The sequence below is a fragment of the Anabas testudineus genome, chromosome 16, assembly GCF_900324465.2.
Source record: "Anabas testudineus chromosome 16, fAnaTes1.2, whole genome shotgun sequence".
NCBI lineage: Eukaryota > Metazoa > Chordata > Actinopteri > Anabantiformes > Anabantidae > Anabas > Anabas testudineus.
In genome coordinates this window covers 7,841,601-7,868,285 of record NC_046625.1, presented here as the reverse complement: position 1 = coordinate 7,868,285, position 26,685 = coordinate 7,841,601, and the positions used below count along the sequence as shown (strand labels likewise).

The window sequence follows — 26,685 nt, the reverse complement described above, 5'->3', positions numbered from 1 at the left end:
TAAGCTCTATTCCTCTTTATTAGTATCCTGGACATCAGGGCTTTTAAATTGGAATGGATTGTGTGTAAGAGTGTAAATACTAGTCAAGTGAATGTCTATCAAACAGTGATAGATCTACGTTCTCTGAAAGCCATGGCTGTTCTTAATGGGTAAAAAGTGTTAACCACACACGGAACAATCACAAACAGCACTGGAAAGCTCTATTAATGTGGTCTGTTTCGAGCACCCCATACCTCAACAAATCACTACTTTCACTCTGGCTTCACCCCCGTTTGTGGCCTCGGGTCCGTGAATGACAGTTGCCAGGCCCCCCCCCCCCCCTCCCTCCCCCATACAATGTCCCTCACCCACTTCTCCACCATGGTATGTTTGAGTCAGACCCTCCCCCGTTAGCCTTGACTCAGGCTTATTGCCCTTGTTCAGCTGCTGAACAGTGTCTGTTGATTGGTGGTTGAGACAGAGAAGGAAGTCTTGGGAGTATTTATAGAGACTCTCTCATTTACCAGAACAATAACATCCCTCCCCCACACTGAGAGAGAGAGAAAGAAAGAGGCAAACTGACTTTTGATTTCACATCTCAGGGGAAATATGCATACTAGGACAAACTTTGACCCATTGAAGAAGGTGGTTGGCCATGCATGTTGCTTCTACTAGTTAATTCATGTCGTAAATTTAGATGTAGAAATCAAACTCCTGGCAAGTTTTACTATTGTATTCACAGTTTTACACCCTTTATCTTAAATGGAACAAGATACGTTTATTTATACCATATTATGTTTATTTATTTTTTTAAATATACAATGAGAATTATTTTATCAGAACCAGCTTTATTGCTCCAGTGACAGTACACATCTGAGTTGAACTAGCACATTGTATGTCAGGAATGGTTAAGTAATATCACCAATACACAAATGCAAGTGAAACCAATTTATTTTTAAGGATGTGGCTGAATTTTCTGAGTAGTCAGTCAAATGGCTCCACCTTTAAAAACCCACGTTCTTACCAGCCATAAGGCCAGTCCTTACTGGCAGAGAAACACAAGGAGGATTAGTCAGGGAGGCAGGATTGAGTCAGCTAGTCTTAGATCAGTGGCTATTAGTTAATGGTGACAGAGATTAAAGATGACTTGGGTGATTGGTTCATTATGTCCCACTAGATCATCACTGTATCATTCATCTTCTGATATGAAAGGCAGCTTGCCATTGATCTGTCCAGTCCACTTCTGTAAACGTCAGCACTCCTTTCATAGTAAAAACTTGGAAATATTATGCTACTCCTACATGGTTTGAAATTAAAGCAATGCAGACTGTGCTAGTATTGTAATTTGAGCTTATATTTAATGCAGAGACAATGCACACTCTCAGCTGCCATAGAGCTTTTGTTTTGTCATTATCTACTGTATGTACAATAGGGACACACCAACCAGAGCTAGTTTCCTTATTGACTGCCTCACACCACCATTTCCTTATTTTCTGGTTGTGAGTGTTAAGCTTATTTAAGCTTCTTCTTTACTGACCTGCAGAACAAGTAAGTTGTAGTCCACTACACCACACTCTGGTGGGTGCCTGTCTGTTGGGGTACTCTCTGCACAAGTAGTGAAATCACCCCAGAAAGGAAAACAGGTAGGCAGGGCAGCGGTGTACACAGTTTTCTGATGAAGCAGTTATTGTTTCTGTGGTGAACTGCTGTCAGAGCTGACATGTTTCAAGCCTTTTATAGGGAAGACTCATGAAAAGTGGCACTTCGCTGAGAACACAAATATGTGAAACTCAGTGACGAGTTCTCTTACCATGTTTAAAGTTGAAACTATGTGAAATGATCCTGTCATGCAACTGCAGCATTTTTATTGCCTGCTTTACAGTGTGACACAGGGGTGTGTCCAAGCTGGGAATGGAAGCAGCACTTACAGCATATTGCTCCTATAAACACAGTTGCACAAACTCTCGCTCTCGCTCTTTCTCACTGAAATGCAAACACACATGCACACACGCATAAGCACACATAAATCAATATATAGCTTAAGGCAAGATGCATGGAGGTTCTTCCCTCAAACCATGAACCCACAGCCAGAGATGTGGATAAATATGTGACACATACACAGAGTGTACATAAGAAACTGCCTTGTGTGTGAATGTATGTGAATAGGAATGCAACTAACTGCCATCTAATTACAACAATGCACAAACATGTCCAACTGATATAAAATTATAAAATGCATACATTCCATGACAATCAAGGCAATTGGGATTGCCTTCTAATATCTTGAATTCCAAACAGACTTTGTGATGTGAAAGGTTTGGACACATTGCCTCCACTCGTTAATGCAAATGACACCATTAGAGGCTTTTGGCCCTGGGATAAAAATAAAGGCAGTATTGATGCATTTAAAATGCTTGTTTGTTCCATTGTCATAGACTGCAGTAACCTTGCACAGAACACATGCTCTACTAAAAGAATGTCCATTGCAGCACAACAGAAATGCATGTTGATTCTGTGTTGTGTTTGGACTAACGGGCTAGGTGAGTTTCTCTGAAAGTACTCACACCTGGGAGTGGCTTATTAACACTAGCTTAAAGTGGTTGGACAATGTCAAACAATGACAAACGCCTGCCAGTGGTTGTCCATTTATAGACAAATTCCCCAGACAATAGATTGGCTTGCTCTCCCCAAGTGGCTCCATTCATTTGCAATTGCAGGCAAGAGGTTGTTGTCGTGAAGTGGGCAATCAAGAGACGCATGCATCTGAGGGGAGGAGGTAAAAACAAATGCACACAGCAGCCTGCATCCTTTAGTCTGTGTCTACACTTAAATGAGGTGAACACATATCCATGCACAGCGGTAGTTACACTACGGCTGCAGCCAGTGCAGCCTAGAAATAGCACACAGGCTGCATTTTTCTGCCCTCCCTCCACTGCCTTGATGAGGCAAACGCACAGTAGACTGGTGGGTCACATGGACCAACAGTCATCCCAGTGATCTTGGAGATTAAGTGTACAGGCGTACTAGAGTAACAGTCCTGCTGCACCCATGGGTCAAATAGGCCGTAGGTACAGACATCACAGATACTGAGAAGGAGAATTACCACAGCAATGCATGTCTGCAAGGATCTATCTGTCTACCTTATTGACAACCTTGATTTTGCTATATCAAAACACAGCAGCACATCAGATACCCAACACAAACAAGATGTCCAAATATTCTTTCAAAAAGAAATAGTGGGGAGGAGGATATTTCAATTGGCTACTGTGTCGCTGTTCTCCAGCAGCCCCGTTTTTCTACGCCCATGCACAATTATATTAAGTAGGGCCAATAGGAACAAAGAAGAGGCAGGACCGAGGCTCCACCTCTCTCCGACTGCCTTTCTCTGAGCTTTTTAGATGTACATAATCCCTGAGTTGACCCAGAAAATAGGCAGTCGTTTCAAGATCTGATGCGGCAGTCTTTGTGCACACACACCATCCTCGCTTGAGCATGAAGCGTAACCCTTTGGAAATACACACTGTAATTTAAAGGAGCTTCGCATCGCTGAGGAGAACTGTTTCACAAAAGACGGAGCTGAAGGAAAAGTCACGCAACTTTGTGAAAACGTAGCGGTAAGTGATTTTTGTTTGTTTGGGGTTTTTTTTTTTTTTTAATGTCGGATTTGTGTGTTTGAGAATAGGGGTTTGGGTCTGTGTTGGTCTCAGGGGCTGCTGCTGCTGCTGCTGCTCCATTGTTTGCATTCCCCCCCCCTGTTTCAAACTCGAGCTTAACAAAATAAGATAACGCCACAACAATAATATAACACTAACATTTGAACACATCGATGCGATATCATGTGAGGGGGAAAAAAAAAAAGCTGAAGCCTTTGTGTTGGATCGTGCGCCTTGTTGCAAAATGTGGTGATTCAGCTGTTGGGGAGATGTTGCATGATGTCAGTGTTCTTTGTTGCAACCTTACGTGCGTAAAATGTAACTGATTTCTCAGCCTCAGCTGACATGCAGCATAGATCGGATTTAAGCGATGCATTACGTGATGCACGCGTTTTCTTTTTTTTCCTCTTCTTTTTTTTTTTGTCGCTCCCGTCGTGCACGTATCACCCAGCTGAAAAACCAACCCAAACAATGTAGGGACGAGCGTTGAACCTGGGCGTTCATTCCTTGGCACAAAGAGGGGAGGTTTGAGAAGGACTAAAGCACACCAGTGAGGTTTTCACTGTTACGCCAATACGCAAAAGAACAAACCTTTGCAGACGGAAGCGTTTACAGTGGTTTGATTAAAGGTGGAACTGTGACACTTCAAGAAAAAAGGATGTATTTTTTGTTTCTTTTCAGCTGAGGTGAAGTGTGGTCACCAAGTCAGTTGGCTGTGTATGAAATTGGTTTGGACCACAGCAGTGTAAAATCTATTTCACTGCATATTTCACACATGGCAGTGTTACCACTAATATAGTGAATTTTAACCGATGTTCTGCTTCACACTGAAGCGCACCTCAACATATATTTCCCACGGCAGTCTGATGATGCACCTCTTCCAGCCTGTTTTTACTGCTTTCAGATATCTTGTTTGCGTCTTGCATTGTCCTAACTGTGTCCTCTCTCTCTCTTCGTAGACAGGAGGTATGGCAGACCATCTGATGATGCCCATGAATCACAGCTCAGCGGGCGCCAGTCTCCACAGTTACAGGATGGGCATGAATAGTGGCCTGCAGGCAGGTCACCAGCAGCATGCCAACCAGCAGGGCATACGGGCGATGTCCAGTAGCCAGATGATGCACTATGGTGGCGGCCAAGCCAACATGGAGACTGCCATGAGGCAGCGGCAGGCTATGGTGGGTGGACCCATGAATGGACAGCTGAACGGGGCCCAGATGGGTCACCATCAGATGACCTCTGGTAACATGATGTACAATGGCCAGCCCCAGCAGCAACAGCATCACCCGCAGCAGCAGCATCACATGCACCCACAGCAGCACCAGCAACAAGCCCAGCACCCGCAGCAGCAACAGCAGCAGCAATTCATGAATGGAGGTTTAACATCGCAGCAGTTAATGGCCAGCATGCAGCTGCAGAAACTAAACACTCAGTACCATGGACACCCATTAGGGCCCATGGGTGGGAACCACATGGGGCCCACAACCCAGTACCGCATGAACCCAGCCCAGCTGGCAAACATGCAGCACATGGCCGGACCGGCACTGGCCCTGAATGGCATAGATGCGGATATGATTGACGAGGAGGTCCTGACCTCCCTTGTTATGGAGCTGGGCTTGGATCGAGTGCAGGAGCTGCCAGAACTCTTCCTGGGCCAGAACGAGTTTGATTTCATCTCAGACTTTGTCAGTAAACAACAGCCCAGCACCGTTAGTTGCTGAGAGGACCTGATTTTCAAATGGGCACACATGGAGGAAAAAAAAGAGTGGGAATTGTCCAGGGTGGATGGATGGTGCGCATCTCTCACTTTTTATTTTGTGGGTGCCTCGCAGTACAACCGCGCCAATTTACGGCAGATGGGGCACAAAAGAGGACGCTGGATATCCACAGTGAATGCACAGTGCTCAAGGCTCACATGAGCTAGTGGCCAGAGGGTGGCTGGCATTAAGGCCTAGTTCCACTTCAGCCATTTCCCAGACATGAATGTAATAACGAAATGCTGAAATTCTTTAAAGCCACTCCGAACAATGCAATGACACTGTGTAGCCTCCAAGCCTGGACTCCATGGCAGTTTACCAGTTTAAAGGTGTATTTATTTATTCCTATCTGAGAAAACTGATATAAAGAACAGCCACATTCTCCATTTTGAGAATCAAGTGGTTTTAATGTTTTTGTTTTGTTTTTTATTTTTGTTTTTTTAGAGTAGGATGGGGAGAAATTTAAATTTAAGTTCTCTGCTCATGATCTTTCCCTCATTCTATTTTGGCCTAGTATTAAACATAGGCTCAGATGACAAAGTCAACAAGAGCCTGGATTACTACCATACTACCATAAAAGTGAGACATGACAAAAGTACAATGTTATCTTATTGGAATAGGAATCTCATCCAAATGGTTCACTTTTGTTAAAGTGCTGCCTTTTTTAGATGTGATGTTCTCAAAAATCTACTGCTTGTTCTGTATGAAGCTGTATAACTCCAACATGTCCACACTGTTGTGTTCTATTGGAGATGTAGAACCGCCTTAATCATGCAGATTCTTATTTATTTGTTGTTTATAATGTCCCCTTTTTATGGTCAAAATGGGGGGATGGTCTTTGTGAAAGGGGTTTTGAGGATCAATAAAGATGGCCTGGATAGAAGTGTGGCCTGCTTTTCCATTCATTGCACAGCACTTCCCCCAGGGAGTGGAGCGCTATCTAAGTGCTTAGATTAACCTGTGGGTGCAGGGAACCCTCAGTTTCTTGTTTAAAGATATATAATATTTATGCTTTTGAGAAGGAAATCCACTCTGGATCTCTCAGGTTTTCAGTAGCCAACCTTTCTTTAATAAGCACATTGTCACTAATAGGAACACGATTGGCATACGACAATAATCACATTACTGTGCTGGTTACCATATCAGTATATCTCTGATATGACATCTCAGGCAGCTTTTATCTAAATGGGATTTACAATTTAACATTTCTTTCTTGGTGATTAACTGAACACGTGCCACGAGCGGACTTTAAAGGTGGTTAAAAATGTCACGAAACAACAATGGGAAAAGTATTTCAGCAAAGCTGGGTTTTACAAAAAGTCTTGTATGAATAGCACTGTTTTTTCCACAGCACCCCCCAAACATTTGTTTTGAGTGTAAAGAGTAAAGTAAGTGTGTGAGTGTGTGGGTGGGGGAGGTGAAAATAACCAAGGAATGCTTACCTTGATGGGGGTTTAAGTGACTTAAAGCTTATAAGCCCTGGCTGTGGAAGACAGTGCTGCCTTTTCCCAGCTCACCCAAAGGATGGTCAGAGAAAAGAGACAATTGTCTTCAAACAATAACCCTGAATAAATGACTTATGCAAATTCAAAACAAACCCTCTCCTGTCTACACCACAGCCAATTGGAAGAGTGCACCAGTTTTCCTCCTAATTGTAATCATTACGAAATGAGTGTAAAGAGATTTGAGTTTGTTGGATTGTTTTGTGCCTCTGGTCTATGAAAAGCCTTGATTGAGGTCATGTTGGGAATGTCATCACCAGATTTAGGTTTTCATATTGTCAACAGAGGCACCTTTAGTGGCATCATGAGTATCAAGGGGGAAATGAGAACACTGGAGTTGCTGGAAACCAGCAAAATTGTTTGCTTATCACTTGTTGTTTAAGCAATCTCTGCTCCTAATGCAGCCTCATCGGTTTCCATCTGTCCAAAGAGTGCTCTGATATAAAGGAGCATCCAAAGTCAAATATCCTTGCCTTAAGTGCAGGTTTGGTTCAAGTAAGAACAACTCGCTTAGGGGTGTGTGAGTGGATTTTCTTGGCTTGACACTGTTGAGAGAATGGCTCAAAAGTAGGCCAACAGCCTTGGCACAGTGCTTAGTAACGGTTGCAAGTCCCTCGCCCAGTGCCAATCTGGTGAGATGGTCGTCTGCTGTGTGACACATGGGGCATGCTGGCACCCTGTCAGAGCTCTGTCTCCCCATATATCTCATAATTGTATGCTGCACTGTGAGCTCCTTGTTTAGCCCTAATTAAATGCAGAGGTTTTGTTTCTTGATTGTGACTCCATAGACAAATGTCTAACTACGGCAAACAGCCCTGTTTGCTCTCGCAATCCCTTGTTATGACTGCTACCTTCCTCTCAGAGGCCAGTCTAGACGTAGGCTAAGCAGGGTGGGACACTCAGCCGTTTACAGCTACTTCTCTTTCTCTTACTCTCTCGTTTTCAGCCCACCCACAGCAACTGCTCAACACAAGACTTTGTCTTCCTGTGTCAGCTTGCTGCTTTCTCAATATAAGTCAGAGACCAAAAGCCACATTCTGATAGAGGCTGACAGGCAAAGTGAAAAAGTCAAAAGATAAGAAGGGGGAGAGAAAATGTAAGGATATCTCCAGTTTACAATTAGAAATTAGATGGAGGGATTTTTTCTTGTTGTCTTCGGGGATTTCTTGGTTGGGTTTTCCCACAACACTTTTATGATTCCATTAAAAACCCTTTAACAAACATCACACGTAGTATGCTAAATGGTATCCAGGCTACATTCCTCCCTTCTGCCCCATACCTGTATATGAATTGTATATGTCTATGCATTTAGTAGTGTCTAGTTTTCTCTGCCCGGGCTTTGGTCCAGCTGGTGCCATGCCTGAACTTGTGATAATCTGAGGACCTGCCGCCAAAGACAGATAGATGGTCATTTGCTGTTGTCACACATGGCCAGGTCTTCACACGCACACATACTCAGCATGAGCACACAACCTGATCAAACAGGCTAAAAGGGATACCTCAACATTGGTGCGGAGCCAGGGGAAGATAAAGGATTTATTTCTCAACTCTGATTGATGCTACACAGTTTGTAGGTTAAAAAACAATATACATATATAAATGAAAAAAGAAAATCCAGAAAATATAAGTTAGTATTTTTGTTTTGGTGCGTTTGAAGCAGCATGACTAAACCGAGCAGTAGTTGTCATTGAAGTGCTAAGTTTAAGTAAGTAGTACTTCAAGAAACCCCCGGTGTGAATAACTGTAAAGCAAAGAGTGAAATACACAGTGAAAGTGAGAAACAACGTGCGACGAAAACCTGAGTTTCCCAGAGGGGTGGCTGAGTTATTTATTGACAGCCGGGGCCACGTTTCAATCTGTGTTGTATGAATATTGTGTGAAGAGGGCACATGTTTGAACTTGTTGGCTTTAAAAAGAGACTTTGGACTTTTTTTGCCAAGTGGAGTGGGTTGTATGTAATGATGTGTGAGCATCTGTGTGTGTGTGTGCTAGCAGGGGGTAAAAAAACCCAGCAGTTCCCTCAGGGTTCATTCAGTGGACATGTTGCTCAAACCCAACTTCCTGATTTTCTAGCCGAACAGTCACCTATCTTCACTTGACAAGTAGTCTTACTGGACGTTGCTCTTCCCTCCCTTTGCTTGCAGTTCCCCCTCATAAAAAAAGCAAACGTATCAGATATTTCAATGTGATAGGCATCCTCTGGACAACATCATGTTGCACTGCTGGAGTCTGCTCCTGGGCTTTGTGGTGAAGCTCAGCATATTCTAAGCAACAAAACCCTTCCTGTTTTCCGCACGAGGGGAAAAGCAATATATTAACACTTGTTTCCACTATAACCCCACACTTTCAGGTCTCCGTAATTGGTTTGTTTTCCATATGAATCCTGCTGAGGAGGCTTTTAAATGCAGCCATGTACGCTGCGCATGCAGCCTCCAGAGGTAAGTGGCTGATCCTGGCATGTCAGGGCAGGTGACATAGAGGTTGCCTAGTGACTAGCAACACCTCCTCCAACCCCCCTCCCCAAATCTGGGGTTGAATGGTTTGCCAGCTCTTTGAAGTAAAGAGAGGGGGTGTAAATAATTTATTTTCCTGCACACAGCTGACACTACTCTGTCAAGCAGACTCGAGCACATCAAGGTATCCCAGCAATGTCTAAAGGTGGTAAATATTTAAGGATTGTGTGATTTACACAATTGAGCTAAACTGAGCAGCGCTGCGGTTTCACAATAGTGGTAGAAAGTTCAGTGTCAGTTCATATCCAGTAGATAGTAAAAGTCTGTTTTTTATCCTTATTTCATTATGATAGGCAGCATCAATTGCAATATGTAAGGAGTTTCGGCATGTACTTCAAACTATCTTGGCCATAGAGGTAATTAAATCAATTTGCAATATTGTTTGGCACTCCAATGTGTCAAAACCTGCTAAGCAGCTTATGAAGAAACACTGACATTTAACAAAGAGATGACACAGTCGCAGTAACTCTAAGAAATAATATTGACCTTTAACACTATAAATTAAGAAATTCCATTGTTCAATTTTTGTCTTCCCATGCAAAATAATGTTGCACCAAAATTTGACAGTCAAAAACAAAACATTGGACAACACGAGCTTCACCAAGTATTTTGACTGGAAATATTGTACTGCAGCTTATACTGTATTGTTGTGTTAAGCTCTTGTCCAGACTCAGACCCGTTAAACGTGAGCAGGAAAAATTGGTTGACTCAGCCTGGAAGAGACACAGGGAAACAGTATTAGGAGGCTATGTTCTGTACCCAGTGTCTCTGTGAGCAGGGCTTTAAGCCTGCATGCTAATCTGGTGGCAGTGGCAAGCAAAGACAAGGCTAGAGGCTGGGGGTGGAATTAATACAAGAGAGCAGTCCTTGTTCGGCTTTACAAGTTGTATCCTGAGTGCTTAAACCTACATACAGTAAAAAGCGGTGTTTATAAATGCTAAGGAAAATGACACACACATGCATTTTAATTGTTAATTTGTGTCAGTGTAGACCAATTTTCACCTATACTGCTATATTTTACAACTGGGGTTCATCTTGTTTCTACTGTGTGTGTGTGTATATACATGTCAGCTGTGTTTTTTTTCTCCTCATGAATGGGTAACGCATGCGATGCCGTGTGACCAACATTTTCTTTGCAATAAAATCCTGACATTAGCTAGTCTACACCATCAGTAGGCTGTGTGAGAGCTGTCAAGACGAGGTTTGTAGCAGATGGTATCATCCAAGATGTCATGTTCAAACCCTGCATTGTGATTAATTTTCATTGTTGTTCAGAAAAACAATGGTTTCCCTAGAATGCAACATAATAAATCTTACATGCTGATTACACCCACACAATAAGCTTCATCCTATGCACTCAGTTTTGAGGCATTTGTTAATGCCGACAGAAACATGCATTATAAACGAGAACTATGCATAATCTGGAAAATGATCCAAAGATCAACCTGAGAGAAAAATTCAAGTACAATCATTTCTGTGGCCTCGGGGCTTCACAGGCAAACCCAGACATTCACAACACTTAAAAAAAAACAAAAAAAAAAAAAACACCTCCTCTGAAAGCCCAAAGGCATGCTGGGAATGCTGGAATCAGCTGGAGAGAAGGTGGTGGACTGAGCAACTTATTTTTGTATTGGTTCTAACTGTGCCCACACTTGCACACATGCCAGACTGGCTCTGCACAGAATATGGCACTTCTGTGCCACAACATGACACCTGAAGCAAAAATCTGAGAAAGTCGTTTTTTTTTTCTTACAGTTCTGACTGATCTACATGCCCACAAAACTTCCTCCCATACATACTGAAACTGTCTCAATGCTTAACTCTGTATGCAACTGTTGGAGCATAGAAAATAGATGACTCAGGGGCTCTGCTCACTGTTGTTGGTAAATATTAAGTGTAGGATTTTCCCGAAAGTACCTAATAACATGGCATGTCATAACAATAAGAGTATCTTGTTTGTATGTTTTCAGAAGAGCCAGCCAGCCATGCTATATATTCTGCTGCTCTATCTGCACTAGAAACGTGGCACTTGATTAAAATCCCACTTGCTTCACAATCTTCACAAACACAATACGTGGCACAAGGGGCTGTTATATCTATAAATAGCACTGCCTTTATGCACAACACTACTTTTGGATACTATTACACATCAACAAGCACTGGCATCAGCCACGAGCCCTAAGCTCATCACATATGCCTGAATATAACACAAACACAGCATAGATTGTGCGTATGTGTCATATGCTCACAGAGACATGCTTTCATAATCATCCATGTCAGTTAAAATCAGTGGGTTTGGTCACTTTTTTTTTTCAACCATACGTGATAGGTTTTCCTGTTTTCACTGAGAGGATGTGGTTAGATTTTTCTGTCTTGTGCATAGTTGCAAGTCATTTGTCACCCACAAGCCTAATAGCCCACTCGCGTACCGGTAGAAACAATGACAACAATATTTACCAGAAACAGCAAGAACAATGGATACACATAATTATAGAGGAAGGAGTTTAAATAATGCAGAATTTTAAAAAAATGGCACAGCATTACAGGAATGCTGACAATGGTAGAACAAAATAACAGCCACAAATGATCTTTACATGGTAGAAAAATGTCAGCGATTATCATGCTGAGTCTACCAGATGGAGATATGGCTACCCATGGTAGTGCATGTCTGCAAGTCCCAAGGAGAAACTGCAAGGAGACAGGAATGTAGAAGGGTAGATCAAGCTCTGCTGCCCTCTGTTGTTGAACGTCTGTCAATGAAAGCCAAATCAACAAAAGCCTCTCAGGGCTCCTAAAAATAGGAATGAATTAGTTAAAAGTAGTTAACCCACATGCAAAACAATGTTCAAATGCCTTCTACAACCTTAAGACACTCATCATAGCTACATATGTGTGTGTCATATGAGTCTACTTATAGAAAAGGTCCTCTGGAACCCTAGAAGAGAGAAGGAGGGAGAAAACGTCCTAATTTAACAAAACATCTGTAACATTTAACCTCAAACTGTAGATACATGCAGAACAAAACTACAACAACTGTTGAATTATTATATATTTATTGAACAATGTTAAGTATGATAGGGCTCTCCATGTAGGAACTCTAATAATATAGTATCAAAAATTAAAAAAGTACAAATAACAAAGACAAGACAAGGCATTGTAAACAACATCAAGAATAAGACAGAAATTTCCTCATGGCAGTATTTTCAGAATAAATTTTTTTTCTCCTTTCATAAAACATGTTTTTCTCCCTATAATTAACATTGTTGTAGTTGCAAAATTGCGCCTCAAACAGAGGCATTAATCAGAAACATTCCCAACTATTGGGATGAGTGTAATGATTTCTCTTCTTCTTTTAGTGTTTTCTAACTTTCAGCATATCCAACACAAACTGTTGAAAAAGGCAAAAATACAAGTTCATATGTTCACGAAGTAAAAAATGTGAAATGTACAGAGTAGATGTAACATAATAAAAACAGGCCATAAAATCTGTTTACAGTTAAAATGGCCACAAATGACTCTTCAAGTTATAGCGAAATGCAAAATAGATAATGAACAAGTGGGTGATCCTACATATCCCATGCTGCCTTAGGGCTGGATTGTGCTACACAAAATAAATCATCCTCATTGGTTGAGGTCAGGATAAGGGTATGTAATACCAGATATGATCATCTGATGGAAGCTGCTACATGTAATGGTCAGTATATAGTGTCCAAAATGTAGTGCATGATATACTGATCCTAGAACAGGGAGGGGGGTTGGAGATTAGTCCTTTGAAAGGCCGCAGCCAATTGGCTGACTACCTTAAGCCCGTTTGAGCTTATCGATGTGGAAGGTGAGTTTGAGGGCCGGGCCGAGCTTTAAGCCCATGTATTTCATCATCATGTCGCTGCGCAGCAACAGGAGTGCTTTCCCGTCAATCTCCTGGAGCAAAGAGAGGAAAAGTAAAGTAAAAGTAGTACTTTCTGAAGCCTCCGTATATGAGCTACATGGAACCAAAGTTTTAATGCATATTTTATAAAGCTAAGTACCGTTATTTTGAACATCTTCACCATTGTGAGTGAATACCTACATGTTTTCGGAAAAGGTCAGCATGTGGAGCCAGAACAGGGTCGATATCTCTGATATACTGCATGACATCCTCCACTGTCCACAGGTTGGGGTCCTGACCACTGGGCCTTGGGCTCTCACTGAAACTGCCTGAGCCTAGGAAACACGAGCAGAAACTCATACTTCTGTAACTACAGCTACTTTTGAGCTACTGTTTTTAATCTACACCCCAGTTGAATAATTTAAAAAGCAATAAAGAGATTACAATATCTGATTATTATTTTTTTATATAATCAGAGTCTCTGCAGGTGAATTACTCTGAATGTAATTTAAGAAAAAAAGAATGAAAGATATGAAGGAAAATTAAACACGAGCATTTAAGTTGAATAGACATAAACTAAAGTACCTTTTGAACTCTTTTTTTAAGCCCCAGGGTGTCCACAGCAAAATAGCTTTTAATAGTGCTGTAGGTCCAGGTCTCATTAAAGTTGCTCTTCCCAGTATTAGGTGGATTAAAATAACAGAAACAACCACTCATACAGGAAATATTAATGTTATCTAACAAAGGACAATACATATGAGTGAATGACTAAAACTCAGGAGGTTGAGAAGACAGTTTTGGATGGGAGCCTAATTGATGTTCATAACCTGAAGATACAACCTGAAAATTATTAGAGATTAAACATAAATTAATAAATACATTGAATTACAAAGGCTGGAGTTTCCCTAGGCATATGGGTGCATCTTTTTCTAAAACCCTGTTTATCTCACTTTTAACCTTGTTTATCTCTTACCTCTATTGATCAGCTGATTGATAAGCTGTTTGACAAATAGCTTGTCCGAGTCTATTTAGTTTGATCCTTTGTTCAGCACTCCCTCGCTCCTGCTACAGTAGCACCTTGTGGGGACTTCGTATATGGTTTAATTTACTTAAATTCACTGAACTCAAATGCAGTAAAATTTAAATTTGATAGTTGTGTCGATGCCTACGTTCGATGTTTGAGCCAGATTAACCATCTGATTCTTTTCAATTGAAATCTAAACATCACTAGCTTTGATTTGCTGAGTTTGTTTGTGTTGTCAGGTGGTTTTTAAACTTTCCCAGTAGAGCAAGCTGGCAAGGTACTGGAGGGACCAGAACCACTCTATTATTTTTGTGTGACAGTCCTTGAATAGCACTTGTTCACCCCTACTACATTATTGCTTACAGGTCAGGTTTAGGTTTTATGTTGCCATCTTGATGGTCACAAAGGTCCTAATGCTCAGTACCTATTCATTTGCGCTAAAGATTTTCACTCTATAAAAGACCAAAATGATAAATGCCATGGCTAAATAAGGCATATTAGATTAAGATCTTGAGCTGCCAAATAAACATGCTCTGAGGGTGTGATCAGATAGGCAGGAACTGAGTAAAGTTGAAACTGTAGAATAGAGAGAGCCAGAATTTAAGTTGAAGCTAAGGAACAACTTAAGACAACATAAGCTAAACCGTGAAACATTACGACACTTTGAACACTTTTCAGTGGCCAATAAAGTGCTGGACCTTGTTGTTGCATTGTGTTTTCGTGGGGAAAGCCAACAAGACATACTCTTCACCAGTTTACCACACGCTGCGATACAGTTAAAGCTGCTATATTGCAAACTTGGTGGAAGCTGGTGCCAAAAGCTCATCACCAGTCTTTCTGTGCCTATTCTAAGCGAGAGTAGTTTGCTCGAGAAATAAAAACAACTTAAATTTGATCGCTGGTGTCCACTCCGGCGGTGGAAACTAAAGAACCATTCAGATAGCTGGTTCTTTTGGAAAAGTTGTGTTTGTGTGTAAGAGGTTGGTTTTAAATTTTTGAGTGAGCAGAGAGTAGAAACGGTAGTGGACAACGACGTTTTGCCTGATGAGTATGTATATTCATTAAAAGATTTGGACTAAATCAAACTCAGGTGCCAAAATTAACACTGACTCAAAGTGGCTTCCATCTACCATTGTAACTCAATTTTTGTAATTTCTAGTGGTACATGAATGAGGACAACAATACATAGTTATTAAGATTCAAACTGTACCAACCATCAACGGAGTGACGGGCCAGTTTGGCCAGTTTCTGGGGCAGAGGACTTTTGTAATCCTGGAGGAACCTCTTGGTGCCCCGGCCTGGCCCTGTTGTCAGGCTGTCACCAATACTTCTCCTCTCTATAACCAGGACAGAACATATAGAGACAATATAAACACTTGATATGGCTAATGTGAAAGATACAGTGTCAATTTTACCTTTGAACAGCAATTAATTCATTATTTCAGCTAGCTTAGCAATCTAAACTCTAGCAGGAGGATTTTAGGTTTCCCCCCTCTCTTCCCATGTTTTGTACAACATAGTTTATTTGTATTGGCATAAACGCAGCAATAGTTTCTCCTGAATATGATCAAAATGAAGTCATGAACAACACCAACCTGTGGTGTAGGTGTAACTGCCGTAATGCAGACCTCCCCTAGCAACAGGCTGGCTGCCAAACAGGGGATCACAGTGAAGATTGTGGCAGAGTTTTTCCAGGAAGCGGAGAACGTAGGTGACACTGCTGACTGTGGGCAGCGTCAGGGTGTGCTGCTGCTGGTCAAAGTAGGCTAGACAGGACAACACAACAGATCAAATGCTGTTTAATGATATGCTAGGTAAATCAATTAAAACCTATTATAACTCATAACCAGTCTATTATTTTGTGAATAGATGATCACCAAAATAAATGAACAATAAGTGAATTGTTTTAAAATTTAGTGTAATTCTCACCAGAAATTACTTCACCACCTTGTCCAGATTTGAGGCAGGAGAAAACGGTGCCCTGGTTGTGGGCAGAGTCCACACAAGCCTGAACACACTGCTGAAGCACAGAAGAGGCCCGACCTGGCCCAAAGTGGTCTGGGAGCTGCTGGATACGGCGCTGGTCCAAATGGGGCCCCACCTTGCCGTACTTGTTTAGGTACACACAAACTAGACAACAAAACAAGCAGAGGGTCGCAGGTTTTAGGGATTACCTGTTCCATTAGAACTAACTATTGCTTTAACTGAGGGGTTTTGCATCACAGTGTGCTAACAACACAAAGCCATGTACAGTATTTTTCCTAAACTTGTGTTGACATATCATACCTGTGGGAGCCTGTAACGCAGAGTTGGGAATGGTTGCATTATCCAGAGGCACAGTGCTCGTGTCAGGCTCTGGGGTGCTGCTGGTGGGAGACGTGGGGACTGGATTAGGAACCACACGTGGTTTTCTCTGGATACAAAAACAGGTATTAATGCATGCAAAGTTTTTCTCTTTACTTGGTCATCATCATCGACATCAGACATTACTCCCACGATGCACTTCACAAAGTCATTATTTCCATTTCTAAATTTATAAAACTAAGTGTTCAGCATTCAGTGAAAGAACATTGGAAAACAAAACCAAGATCAAAAGCAAATTCTGGACCATGCCAAGTACATTAATCTCTCTTCACTACATCACTGGGGTCTGATGAGTGCAGCAACCAACTTTGCCAGGATACAGTACAAACTGGATTGCTGCCAGGATCTGTTGTGGACAGCTACATTGTTTTTGTTGGTGACACTGGAATGGAAACCAGCTCAAACCACTTTAGTTAATAAAAAAACAAACAGTATGGTATTAATTTGAACCCTACAGTACTCCCAGTAGGTTTCCTCTTTCTGTAATGCATGGTTTCTGATCCTCTAATGCCTGTGATAGTGTGTGTGAACAGGACCAATACCTTGCTGCCAGGCTTGGGTCCTCTTTTCTTTGGGATCTTGAGAGGTTCTGCCTGAGACTGGGCCTGCTGCAGAGCTATCCTTTGAACCCAGTTCGAAGGCAGTCTGCCCCTGGTTCGTCCTGGGCCTGTCACTGGCCGTCCTGGGCCTGCCATGGCATCTTCAAGCCATCCAGCTCTCTTTGCCCAGCCCAACTTCAAACAAGGCACAAAGGAGACACAGAGTCAAATGAGGTCAACTTTTTTTAGTTTGAAATATAAAACTTTACTTTGCCTACCCTGCTACCGGGCTTGGGCCCTCTTTTCTTGGGTATCTTGATGGGCCCTATTTCTTTGCCTGACTGGATGCTCTGTGGTCCCAGCACTGAGCCTTTTTGACCCCAGGGCCCTGTCACTTTGGTTTTCCTGCGGCCTGGCTTACGTCCTCTCTGACCTGGTGGTCTTCCCACCGTGGGGGTTGGGTGCATGGCTGGGTTCTCCACACTCCCTTCTGTCAGTGCCCCAAGGCTCTTAGGCAGCACTACTGCATGGGCAAAGATGAAGAGAAAAACAAAAATGAGAATGAGAGTTTATGAAAAAGCTTTGGCATGGCAGTTAAAAAGAGCAAATTAAGACCTATAACTCCAGGTTTCCCAAAAAGTCAGTGGGAAATAAATTTAATTTGTGCGCTACAAAAACATGTTTAAAAAAATCTATTATTAGGAGATGTTGTCATTTAATAATCAGCTTAACTACACTTAACTGCATCTGTTGCATGCACATATGATTTTCACACAGCAGTGGGTCAGGTGCTTGAAAAAAACTGCACATATCAAAGAAGCCTTTGTGCTGCTGGCTGCAATGTCCCCATCTGACTCTTAAATGCAGTCAACCAAAAAGAAGGCATATCACACATCCTGTTTGCATAAGGATGATTAGGTATTGCCATTACTCACATACTCTATAAATACATTCCTCAGTCTCAAATTGTGGCATCACAAATCCTTCATTTTGTTCAACCCACAACTCACAGCATGTAACAGCCACATAACAGCAGACAAGGTCAAACATTCTCAGCAGTAAAACCATTTTCCTCATTTGAACTTCCTTTCTTAGCTTTAAGCTCACTACATCTCTCAGACTGAAGTGCACTTCATAGTGAGAGAGTGAACAGGTAGAGAGAGGGAAATAGGGTGAGAGGCTGCATCAAGAAGGGCATGCTCCAATTTGTTTCATAAGACAGCTCACTTTGAGAATTTCAATCTTTCAGTGAACACATGGGGTGTAGGCAGCTTTTCTTATGCACATAAAGAAAGTGACAAAACTATTAAGAAATTGTATGCAATGAGATTTCTTTACGTGGTGACTGGATTAAGAAAGGGACGTTTAATACAAGCCACAATTAGTCATGATACGCTCTCTTGCAGTATGAGATCAAAACACTGTCAAATGTACTCGATATACTTTCTATCACAATACTGAAAATGTGTTATGCTAAACTTCATTGGAGTGCTCTGGTAGCTGAACGGTTAAAGTGTTTGCTGCATAACCACACATTTGCTGCATGTTCTAGGCCTGTTTTCTCTCTTGTTTCTTGTTTGCCTGGTTACTCAAACTATCAAAAAAGGCAAACTGTCCCAAAATATATATATTTAAAAAAAAAGAATAAAATCATCTACATCAGTATCAATTCATGATGAAAGTTTTGATTTTTTACTGCCCAGGTTTTGGGAAATGTATCTTTAAGATTTATGCCACCACAAGTATCATTAAAGTCAACAGTAAAACATGTATCAACACTAAAAGTAAGAGGGGGAAAAAGTATATCATCATAATGGCTACAAAAGACACCATAGTACTGCATTGTGAAAGCAGACAAACAGAACAAGGCACCTTCACAGACCTGCATGAAGTGCAATTCATAAGAAACCAAGTTGAAGGTGAAGTAAAGGAAAACAAGGACGAAAGGATACAGGGAAGGAGGTGAAGGGAAAAAAAGAGTCATTGTAGACGAAGCGACAGAGGTGATCTGATGACCATGTCTCTACTGCCGAGATTAAAAACAAAAAAATGTGTAAACACTCACAAATCTGAGGAAAAACTCTAATAAAGAATCTGTCTGCTGCCAGATGTGAGACCGTCCTAAAATTTATCTCTTTTAACTCCCACCCATTAACGCACACCCTTCCTTTCCTGATGAGAAGCATGAACCACTGAGGGGAAAAAGATCATTTTAAAAACATTAAGCGAGGGCATCAATACATAAAAACAACCACATTTATACTGTGTACTTTACATAGCTGCTACTGCAGCTGGCAAAACTTTAAGTACATGTGCATGCAAAAACAACCCCACAGGAAAAACAACCACAGTATAGCCTGAATAGTTGGCTTCACATGCACCTGTACGTCTACACACACACAAACACACTGGTATTCATCCTGGATCAAACCAAGACAGATTTATGAGAGGAACAACCACATTCATTAACACAGGTCCCGACCCGTGGGACTGTATTTTTTAAACACACTTTTACTCTGGCACCAATCAATGCACAGCTCAGTCTGCTGGTTGCTGCTGCTTTTCTTAGTTGTGCCACTGTGAAGCAAAAACTACAAACCCTGACAAACTGGACAAATCCTGCATAATATGGTTATGTTTAAAGAGCTGGAGGCCAAATGCTCATTGATCACTGGCGGTGCTTGTAAATACAGCCAAACCAACATGTAACAAGCAAACCTTGTTTTTCCCCCCTCCCACGAGTGCACCGAGTTCATTGAGTTCACCAAGCCACAGCTGCCAGCTTCATATTACAGCAAGATGTCTTCACAAGATCTTTAATCAACCACTCTCACTGCGTTTCTGTCAATTCATTCATCTTTACTCACCTCTCTTGGTCAAAGGAAAGTCAAAAGTGTGTGATTGTCTGCACAGCTGTCCTCAGATTCACCCTCTCCTCCTGCTCTGTCCTCTCCCACTCTTCCTCTGCGTTGCTCCTCCTTTGTGTCTTTTTCCTCCCTACTCTTCTTCTCTCCTCCCACCATCTGCTGACAATGTAAACACTCCACCTTTCTCTTCGTTTCGATCTCCCTTCCTAACTCAATTCTCCCCGAGGTGTCTCATCAGACAGGATGCCAATGAGAGGCCTGTGGAGGGGGCACCCAGGCTCGTTCCAACCACGTCATTGCCCGACTATGCCAACTGGGCGAATGCCAGGCCTTCATAAAACACTAGCAGGCTACAAAGACATGTCCTGCCTCCCCATTTCCCTCCTTCCTTTTCCACTGCTTCACATACTGTGGACTCAGAGGAGTCCACAGTATGTGAGGAGGAGTACAGTTTGTGGCTGATAACCCTTGTGTCCCCTGTCTTCTTTAATGTTTCTTTTCTACAAACTGGAGTGGATGTTACTGGATACAAGAGAGCTTCACACCAGCAGCAGTAGAAAACCTCAGCTGATGACTTGCAAATGTCATTAAAACCAACAGAATACTTCAAGCAAAATATACTGATGATGTTTGCAAATCTGAAGTGTCAAATAAGTTGCAAACAACTACAAACCATTTTCTGTAAGTTTATGTTTGTTTACCAGATGTTGTGACAGACATAGAGTGTTCTCCTGCCTGCTGTCTGTGTGGAGGACCTCAGCCCACCCTCTAATAACTAATCTCACTTACTGCTGCTAATAAAGTGCACTCGGTTGGGAATAATGTTTTTTAGTCACACACTGCAAATTTCAGTCACATATGTGAGTTAAATACTTGCACAATCTTTAGCCCGTCAAATCCTATACAAAAAGAAGTCTGGAAAACAATACCAAGCTGATGGTCTGATGTCTGGCACTTCTAATTTAAATTCAGGAGAAATCTATAGGTACAAAACATTGTGAACAGTTTTTCACTGGAACCAGTTCACAATCTAAGAAGTTTTATTATATAACCTCCCTTGATGTTTTTGCATGTGTTACTGATACAAGTGAAAGCTTAAACCAAAATCCTCAAAGGATTTAAATGGATTGGCTTATTCAGAAATCTCCAATCTTATTATTCTGGGTACTCTTGACACTTGAACTTGAACTGCATGACATCCTTTACATTGTCTTAGTTGTGGTTATTTTATTGCACCTTTTTCCAAACCATCCTGAACCTATTTACATGCACGTCTGATGAAAACATACTGGCAGCTTAAAGGCAAATTAGATTGTGAATGTGTTGAAACTTTAATTAAAAAAAAACAAAAAAAAAAAACAATAATAATAAAAAAAAAAATCATCCTCCCACTACAGTTGGAGTTCATACCTTTGGTGCCAGGTGGCTGAAGGTTGTCTCCAGTGAGGGCACACCAGCCCACAGGGAAGATGTCACGTGAATCGTAGCGGCAGTAGTAGTCAAAGGCTCCACGCCAGCCATCGAAGGTGACCAGCACCTCAACACCACGCAGTGCGCCCACTGTGGCTGGACAGATAAAGTGGGGATTTTTCCGATCCACCGCTTCCAGCTTCATGCCTACCTGGAAGGAGTTCTGCTCTGGGGCGGGAGGCTCCTGCTGGGAAGCATGGAGAGAAAGGAACGTGGTCATGTATAGAGGTCAGCATATATAGTATGTGCATTGTGGCAGGAAAGTACTGTAAATGTACTGTAATGTTCCATATGAGTGACAAGTTTTTTTATTGAAATATTACTATGAAAATTAACCAGCTTTTCTGGAACTAAAGAACCTACTGAGCTCTAGTACACATAAGCAACGAAGACGCAATTTAAAGGTCTAATAAGAGAGCAAGTTTTTCAAAGCACGCTGAGCTTGTGAGCATGTACAGGTACCTTGTGAAAGATGCGGGAGGGTGCCATCTCAGCCCCATTCAATGTTTTCAGAAGAAACATGGGCCAAGAGGACGCATTGAGACGGAAACCTGAAGAAGACATTTGTTATTAGAAATAAGCCAGCTTTAAATAAGTCTTTTTACTCAATAGAAAATGTTCTGAAGTGTTTTGTTTAGTTAAACTGACACATTCACATTGTGTGCTTTCAGTCACTGACATCTAGTGGACAAAATCAAAAAATAAAGTTACTATAAAAACCTTCAACAATGTTTTTCAGACAAAATGATAAATGTCAGCACGTAATGTGAAACTTACCAAGTGGCGGCTGTAACATGCCACCATTTTTTTCACAATTGCCTATAGGCTGGATCTCTGAGGAGTCCACCAGACGCCAGAAGTCGTTCTTGTTGTCGGACCCATCCAAGCGCAGCCGCAGTCGTGAGCCCGTCAAGCCCACTACTGTGGCAATGCAGGTGGATGTGGTGTTCCGCGGGTCCTGGGCCTCCAGCTTCATCCCCGCCTTGAACTCATTAACTGGCGGTGTGAGACTCTAGATGGTGGTGACAGTGTTTGCAAATGTTGTAGGCCATAGTTAGAAAGTGGTAGTAAAATAACAGTAGCCAGAGAGGAGGATGGTGCAAATATGTGTCATAAAGATTCAATCTACTCACCTGTTTGAAGCATGATGCAGGCGCAGCAACGGTACCCGTCTCTTTCAGGTATTTATCCCAACTGAAGTGCCCTGCAGAAGAACAAGCGTTACAAAGAGTTTAAATATTAATAGATTAAGTGTTAACATGTGTTTATCTAGTAGGGTAAACTGTCATTACACATTTTCCTTTAATGCCATCTTTTACAATAGGTAAGAAAAATAAACATGGGGATTATTTTCAACAGCTAGAACAAATTTGTCCATTTAAGTTAAGTAATGAAAGAAATCTGAGGCAAACCCTTGGACACAGTCTCCTGCTGGAATTGCCCAGAGTAACTTCATATATCAGTGGCTGCTGAGGGTTATTTACCCTGGTACTGTGAGGGCACCCGGGACGGCCGTCCACTTCGGGCATGCTTGATCCTTCTGGCATCTTTCCACTCTATAGCTGGAAGAGCCAACAAAGACAGAATAAGCTCACAACTACAGGCGACTTCATCATCAGTCATTACCTGGCAATACCTGCCACAACCTCTGCTCCAACATGAATGGAAAATTTGCTAACACGGAAACAACTAATACATCAGTTGGAATGAACTAATATTTGACATACTTCTAATTTGATATTCTACCTACGACGGACATGTGTTTGTTAAGGACATTATTATTATAATACTATGAATGATATAATCTATTCTTACCCTTCTGTGGCACAGGGTTTCCTCATGCTCCAACAATACTGACCAAGCTCACGATGCAACACTGGCTCCCACTCTAAACACAACCAGAAACTTTGGTTTGAATGTTTCATTCAGTATCAAGGCTGTACAGCTTAAAGACAGCACCGGAACAAACTGATAAAAGAAATATGTATAAGACGGTCAGATGACTCATCTCCTCACGTCAGGCAGGGGATTGTCATGGGAGGCAGGCACATGAAAATTCAATAAGGAGGTCCAAGATCATCCCAACAGCGCAGCGCATATGGATTTCATTTACTTTATTCATGCTCCAAGATTAATTTCAAGATCAAAATACTTGCTCTTCTGATTGTATGTGCAGACAGTAACTGATATATGGAAGGAACAAAAGACTGTTCTCGTTATAACAAATTAAAAAATCAACATACAGGTGAATCAACAACTCTTAAAATTGTGGTTTTCTTTTAACTTGGTATAATAATATTATTAATAATAATAATATAATCCCATACACAATAAAAACCTCTTCCCATGGAATATGGTCAATTATGTAAATAAGTATTGTGATAAAACTTTATCTTTGTCTATAAGAGAGAGGTTTAGGAGGAGGACAACATGTTTTGAAGCTGAGTGACCCCTGAAACCCAAACAGTGGTCTCACCGCACACAGGTCAAGAGGTCAAAGTTATATAAACAAGTGCTTCAGGCGGCTGTTTATCAAGTCTGCGACAATAATAGATCAAAGTTAAACATAAAAGCAAATAAACAGATAGTTAGTGACACAGTTATACAGGACATGTGAGCAGCAACATGACAGAGACACTTGTTAACTATCGGCCGAACATAACAATAATCCCAGAAGATATTTCATCTTTATCATAACACACGACACACAAAGCGATGGCGGACAGCCCATAATGTCCCTTAAAGAAGGTGCTGTTCGCAGAGGAGTGCCTACCTTACGCCTTCATAACCGTTCAGCTGCGTCTCTCCCCTGCTTTTCAATAGAAGTGCGCCTTTTTTTTTTTTTTCCTCCGCCGAGGGGGATGGCGTCCACGTTAAAGCGACCCGCTCCGTGTTTTTTTCCCAGTGCGGGGAGAGCGACAGCACGGACCCCGGACCGCAGGACCCGCGGGCAGCCCACACCTCACCTCCTGTCGCCGACCTGCGGACACGTAGCAGCACTTGTTTGACATCCAGGCAGCGCCCTGTGTCCGTTTCTGCCCCATTGAAAACACAAAGACACCACACGCAGCTCCCCCCACCACCACCTCCACCACCTCCACCTCCTCATGTGCTAACTACATTTGCATGGACGCTCATTTACCTCGCAGCACGTATTCAGCCAACATCAGCACCACTAAGGGTGTAAATCAGACTAAAACACCACCGACTGGCTGTGAAGCAGCCGTGCAGCCGTGCAGACACCACATGCAGCATGCTATGCTACGCACGGCTACAGAGACATGCCCACTGCCAAGTCTGTTAGCTTAGCATGCTGTGTGGCTCGCTAGCTCGTTGACCTGATTATAAATGTTAGCATTAGCAAAACGGGACCATACCAGCGCACTGGGGCTAGCCAGTGCTAATCTGGGTTCAACGCTGGAGCCGAGCCTGAAGGGAGGCGCTGCTCGGTCGTATCCGAGGATGTCTGCCTTGCTTTGTAACGTGTGTGTTTGTTTCTGGTGTGGATTTAGCGCTTGTCCGCCATTTTTTCTCTCTACACGATGAGGAGGGGGTGTTTTGCCAACATTTCTTGTCGGGCAGGCAGTCAGTCAGTCAGGCGGGCAAACTGGAGGAGGGAGCCGGGGGAATCAGCGACCCCTGGCGGCCAAGCGACGGTGTTTCAAGCGTGTCGGGAAACAAACAAACAAACATGAAAGGTGATAAATAGATTTTTTTAGTTTTGTCTTTTTAATGTTGCAATCGTCTTGGGTTTGTTATCTTTTAAACTGCACTATCAGCACACCTACTGTCAGTTAGGACAGCCTATGTTAAAGGAGTAAAAATCTGGAGCATATTAAAGATGATCAAAGAGTTGTGACCCGTATTTTGAAGGTGGAAAAAATTACCTTTGCAGCACTTTGATGCCCTGTACAGTCTGCTAGCATCACCCTTTCTACACATCTTCAAACATATCCTGATTATTTTCTGTAGTCCCACATCCTCATAACATCACAGGAGCATCCTCACAAAACAATTTGTAACATCTGATAATATAATTTAGTCTTACCTTAAAAAAAAGTGTCACAGATGTTGCATTTCCAAAGCCCACATGACTTTCTTATTCTTATTTAACTCTTTTAATTGAAATACAATCTTATATTAATAATAAGCAGCCATTTTACAACACAAAGTTAATAGCCATGATCATTAATTTATCACAAGATTATAAATAGAAGACCAGAATGGAAATTTATGATATTGCAGCATTACTGCTGTGCAGAGCCCTGCTCCAGTTGCATACTGTGCTCTAGTTTTGGTTGTTTGACAAAAAATGTGGGGTATTTGCCTTGAGCATAACATGAATAAAATTTGATTATCAGTGCACACAAAGCTTAAGTTATTAACTACTATTTGTTCCAGTTCTGATTATTCAAACAGTCTGAGCAGATTTATGGCAACATCAGAATATTTCTACAAATACAGAAATTTAACATTTCAAACGACATTCCCAGAGTGAAAATGCAGCAAAATATCACTTTAATACAATGTGTCTGCAGTAGTGTAATGTCTGGCACAACACAATATCACAAAAGATATTCCAGATAAATTGTGTAGGTGTGAAAATTAGAAATAGGGGCCATTTGGTAATGCCATGCCAATTAGGGCTGTGTAGCAACTGTAACTATGTGATTTGGAGAAACACCCAGCAGTTCAGCTGTGTGTAATGGTCACCTGGCAGCACTGTTAATGCCCATTTCAGCCTACGTTGGGCAGGCCATGGCCCAGTGGCCCCCTGCACCCCAGGCAATTATGTTTGGTTTCACACGGTGAAAAGGGTTAATTGGCAGCACCCACGCGCCTGATTGGACCTGTTTCACGCCTGTCGGCCTTCATCACATCAAAGGAAGCCCCAGTCCACCAAGCTCCATTATTAGAGCGCGCACACACACACACATACACATACACACACACACACAGACGTACACACACACACCCCTTATGGACATACACTGTACACAATCTCTGTACTTAAGTGTAATGCCCTCATGACTGTACATAAAACACTGTAACCTGCACAACACATACATAAATAAATATGCAGACATAAATATAGACAACATAAATATACCTACACATACGGAAGCATACAGTAGTATTGTTACCACAT

General features: G+C 41.9%; 2 protein-coding genes across 6 annotated transcripts; one reads left to right on the top strand and one right to left on the bottom strand.

Annotated features, from left to right (window-relative positions):
• Positions 1-3,376: 3,376 nt before the first annotated feature.
• cited4b (Cbp/p300-interacting transactivator, with Glu/Asp-rich carboxy-terminal domain, 4b) lies at positions 3,377-6,272 on the top strand. Its single transcript, XM_026373432.1, has 2 exons — positions 3,377-3,593; positions 4,592-6,272. Exon 2 carries the CDS (start codon positions 4,601-4,603, stop codon positions 5,351-5,353), a length of 753 nt encoding a protein of 250 aa, XP_026229217.1. The 5' UTR covers positions 3,377-3,593; positions 4,592-4,600; the 3' UTR covers positions 5,354-6,272.
• A 6,189-nt stretch (positions 6,273-12,461) lies between these two features.
• On the bottom strand, positions 12,462-25,125 carry LOC113170059 (polycomb protein SCMH1). 5 transcript variants are annotated; one of them, XM_026371942.1, is made up of 16 exons: positions 24,914-25,125; positions 24,310-24,516; positions 23,352-23,424; positions 23,021-23,098; positions 22,670-22,740; positions 22,314-22,548; positions 21,999-22,087; positions 21,477-21,720; positions 17,478-17,722; positions 17,203-17,394; positions 16,583-16,709; positions 16,226-16,426; positions 15,892-16,062; positions 15,511-15,633; positions 13,474-13,607; positions 12,462-13,325 (listed from the first exon to the last, which is right to left on the bottom strand). In XM_026371942.1, the coding sequence occupies exons 6-16, from the start codon at positions 22,510-22,512 to the stop codon at positions 13,206-13,208; spliced, it is 1,845 nt and encodes a 614-aa protein (XP_026227727.1). In that variant the 5' UTR covers positions 22,513-22,548; positions 22,670-22,740; positions 23,021-23,098; positions 23,352-23,424; positions 24,310-24,516; positions 24,914-25,125; the 3' UTR covers positions 12,462-13,205. The 5 variants fall into 5 exon arrangements, with proteins under 5 accessions (XP_026227727.1, XP_026227724.1, XP_026227726.1 ...); XM_026371939.1 differs by having other exon boundaries at positions 21,477-21,723; positions 24,679-25,124; XM_026371941.1 differs by having other exon boundaries at positions 21,477-21,723; positions 22,949-23,098; positions 24,914-25,124.
• Between the last annotated feature and the right edge of the window lie 1,560 nt (positions 25,126-26,685).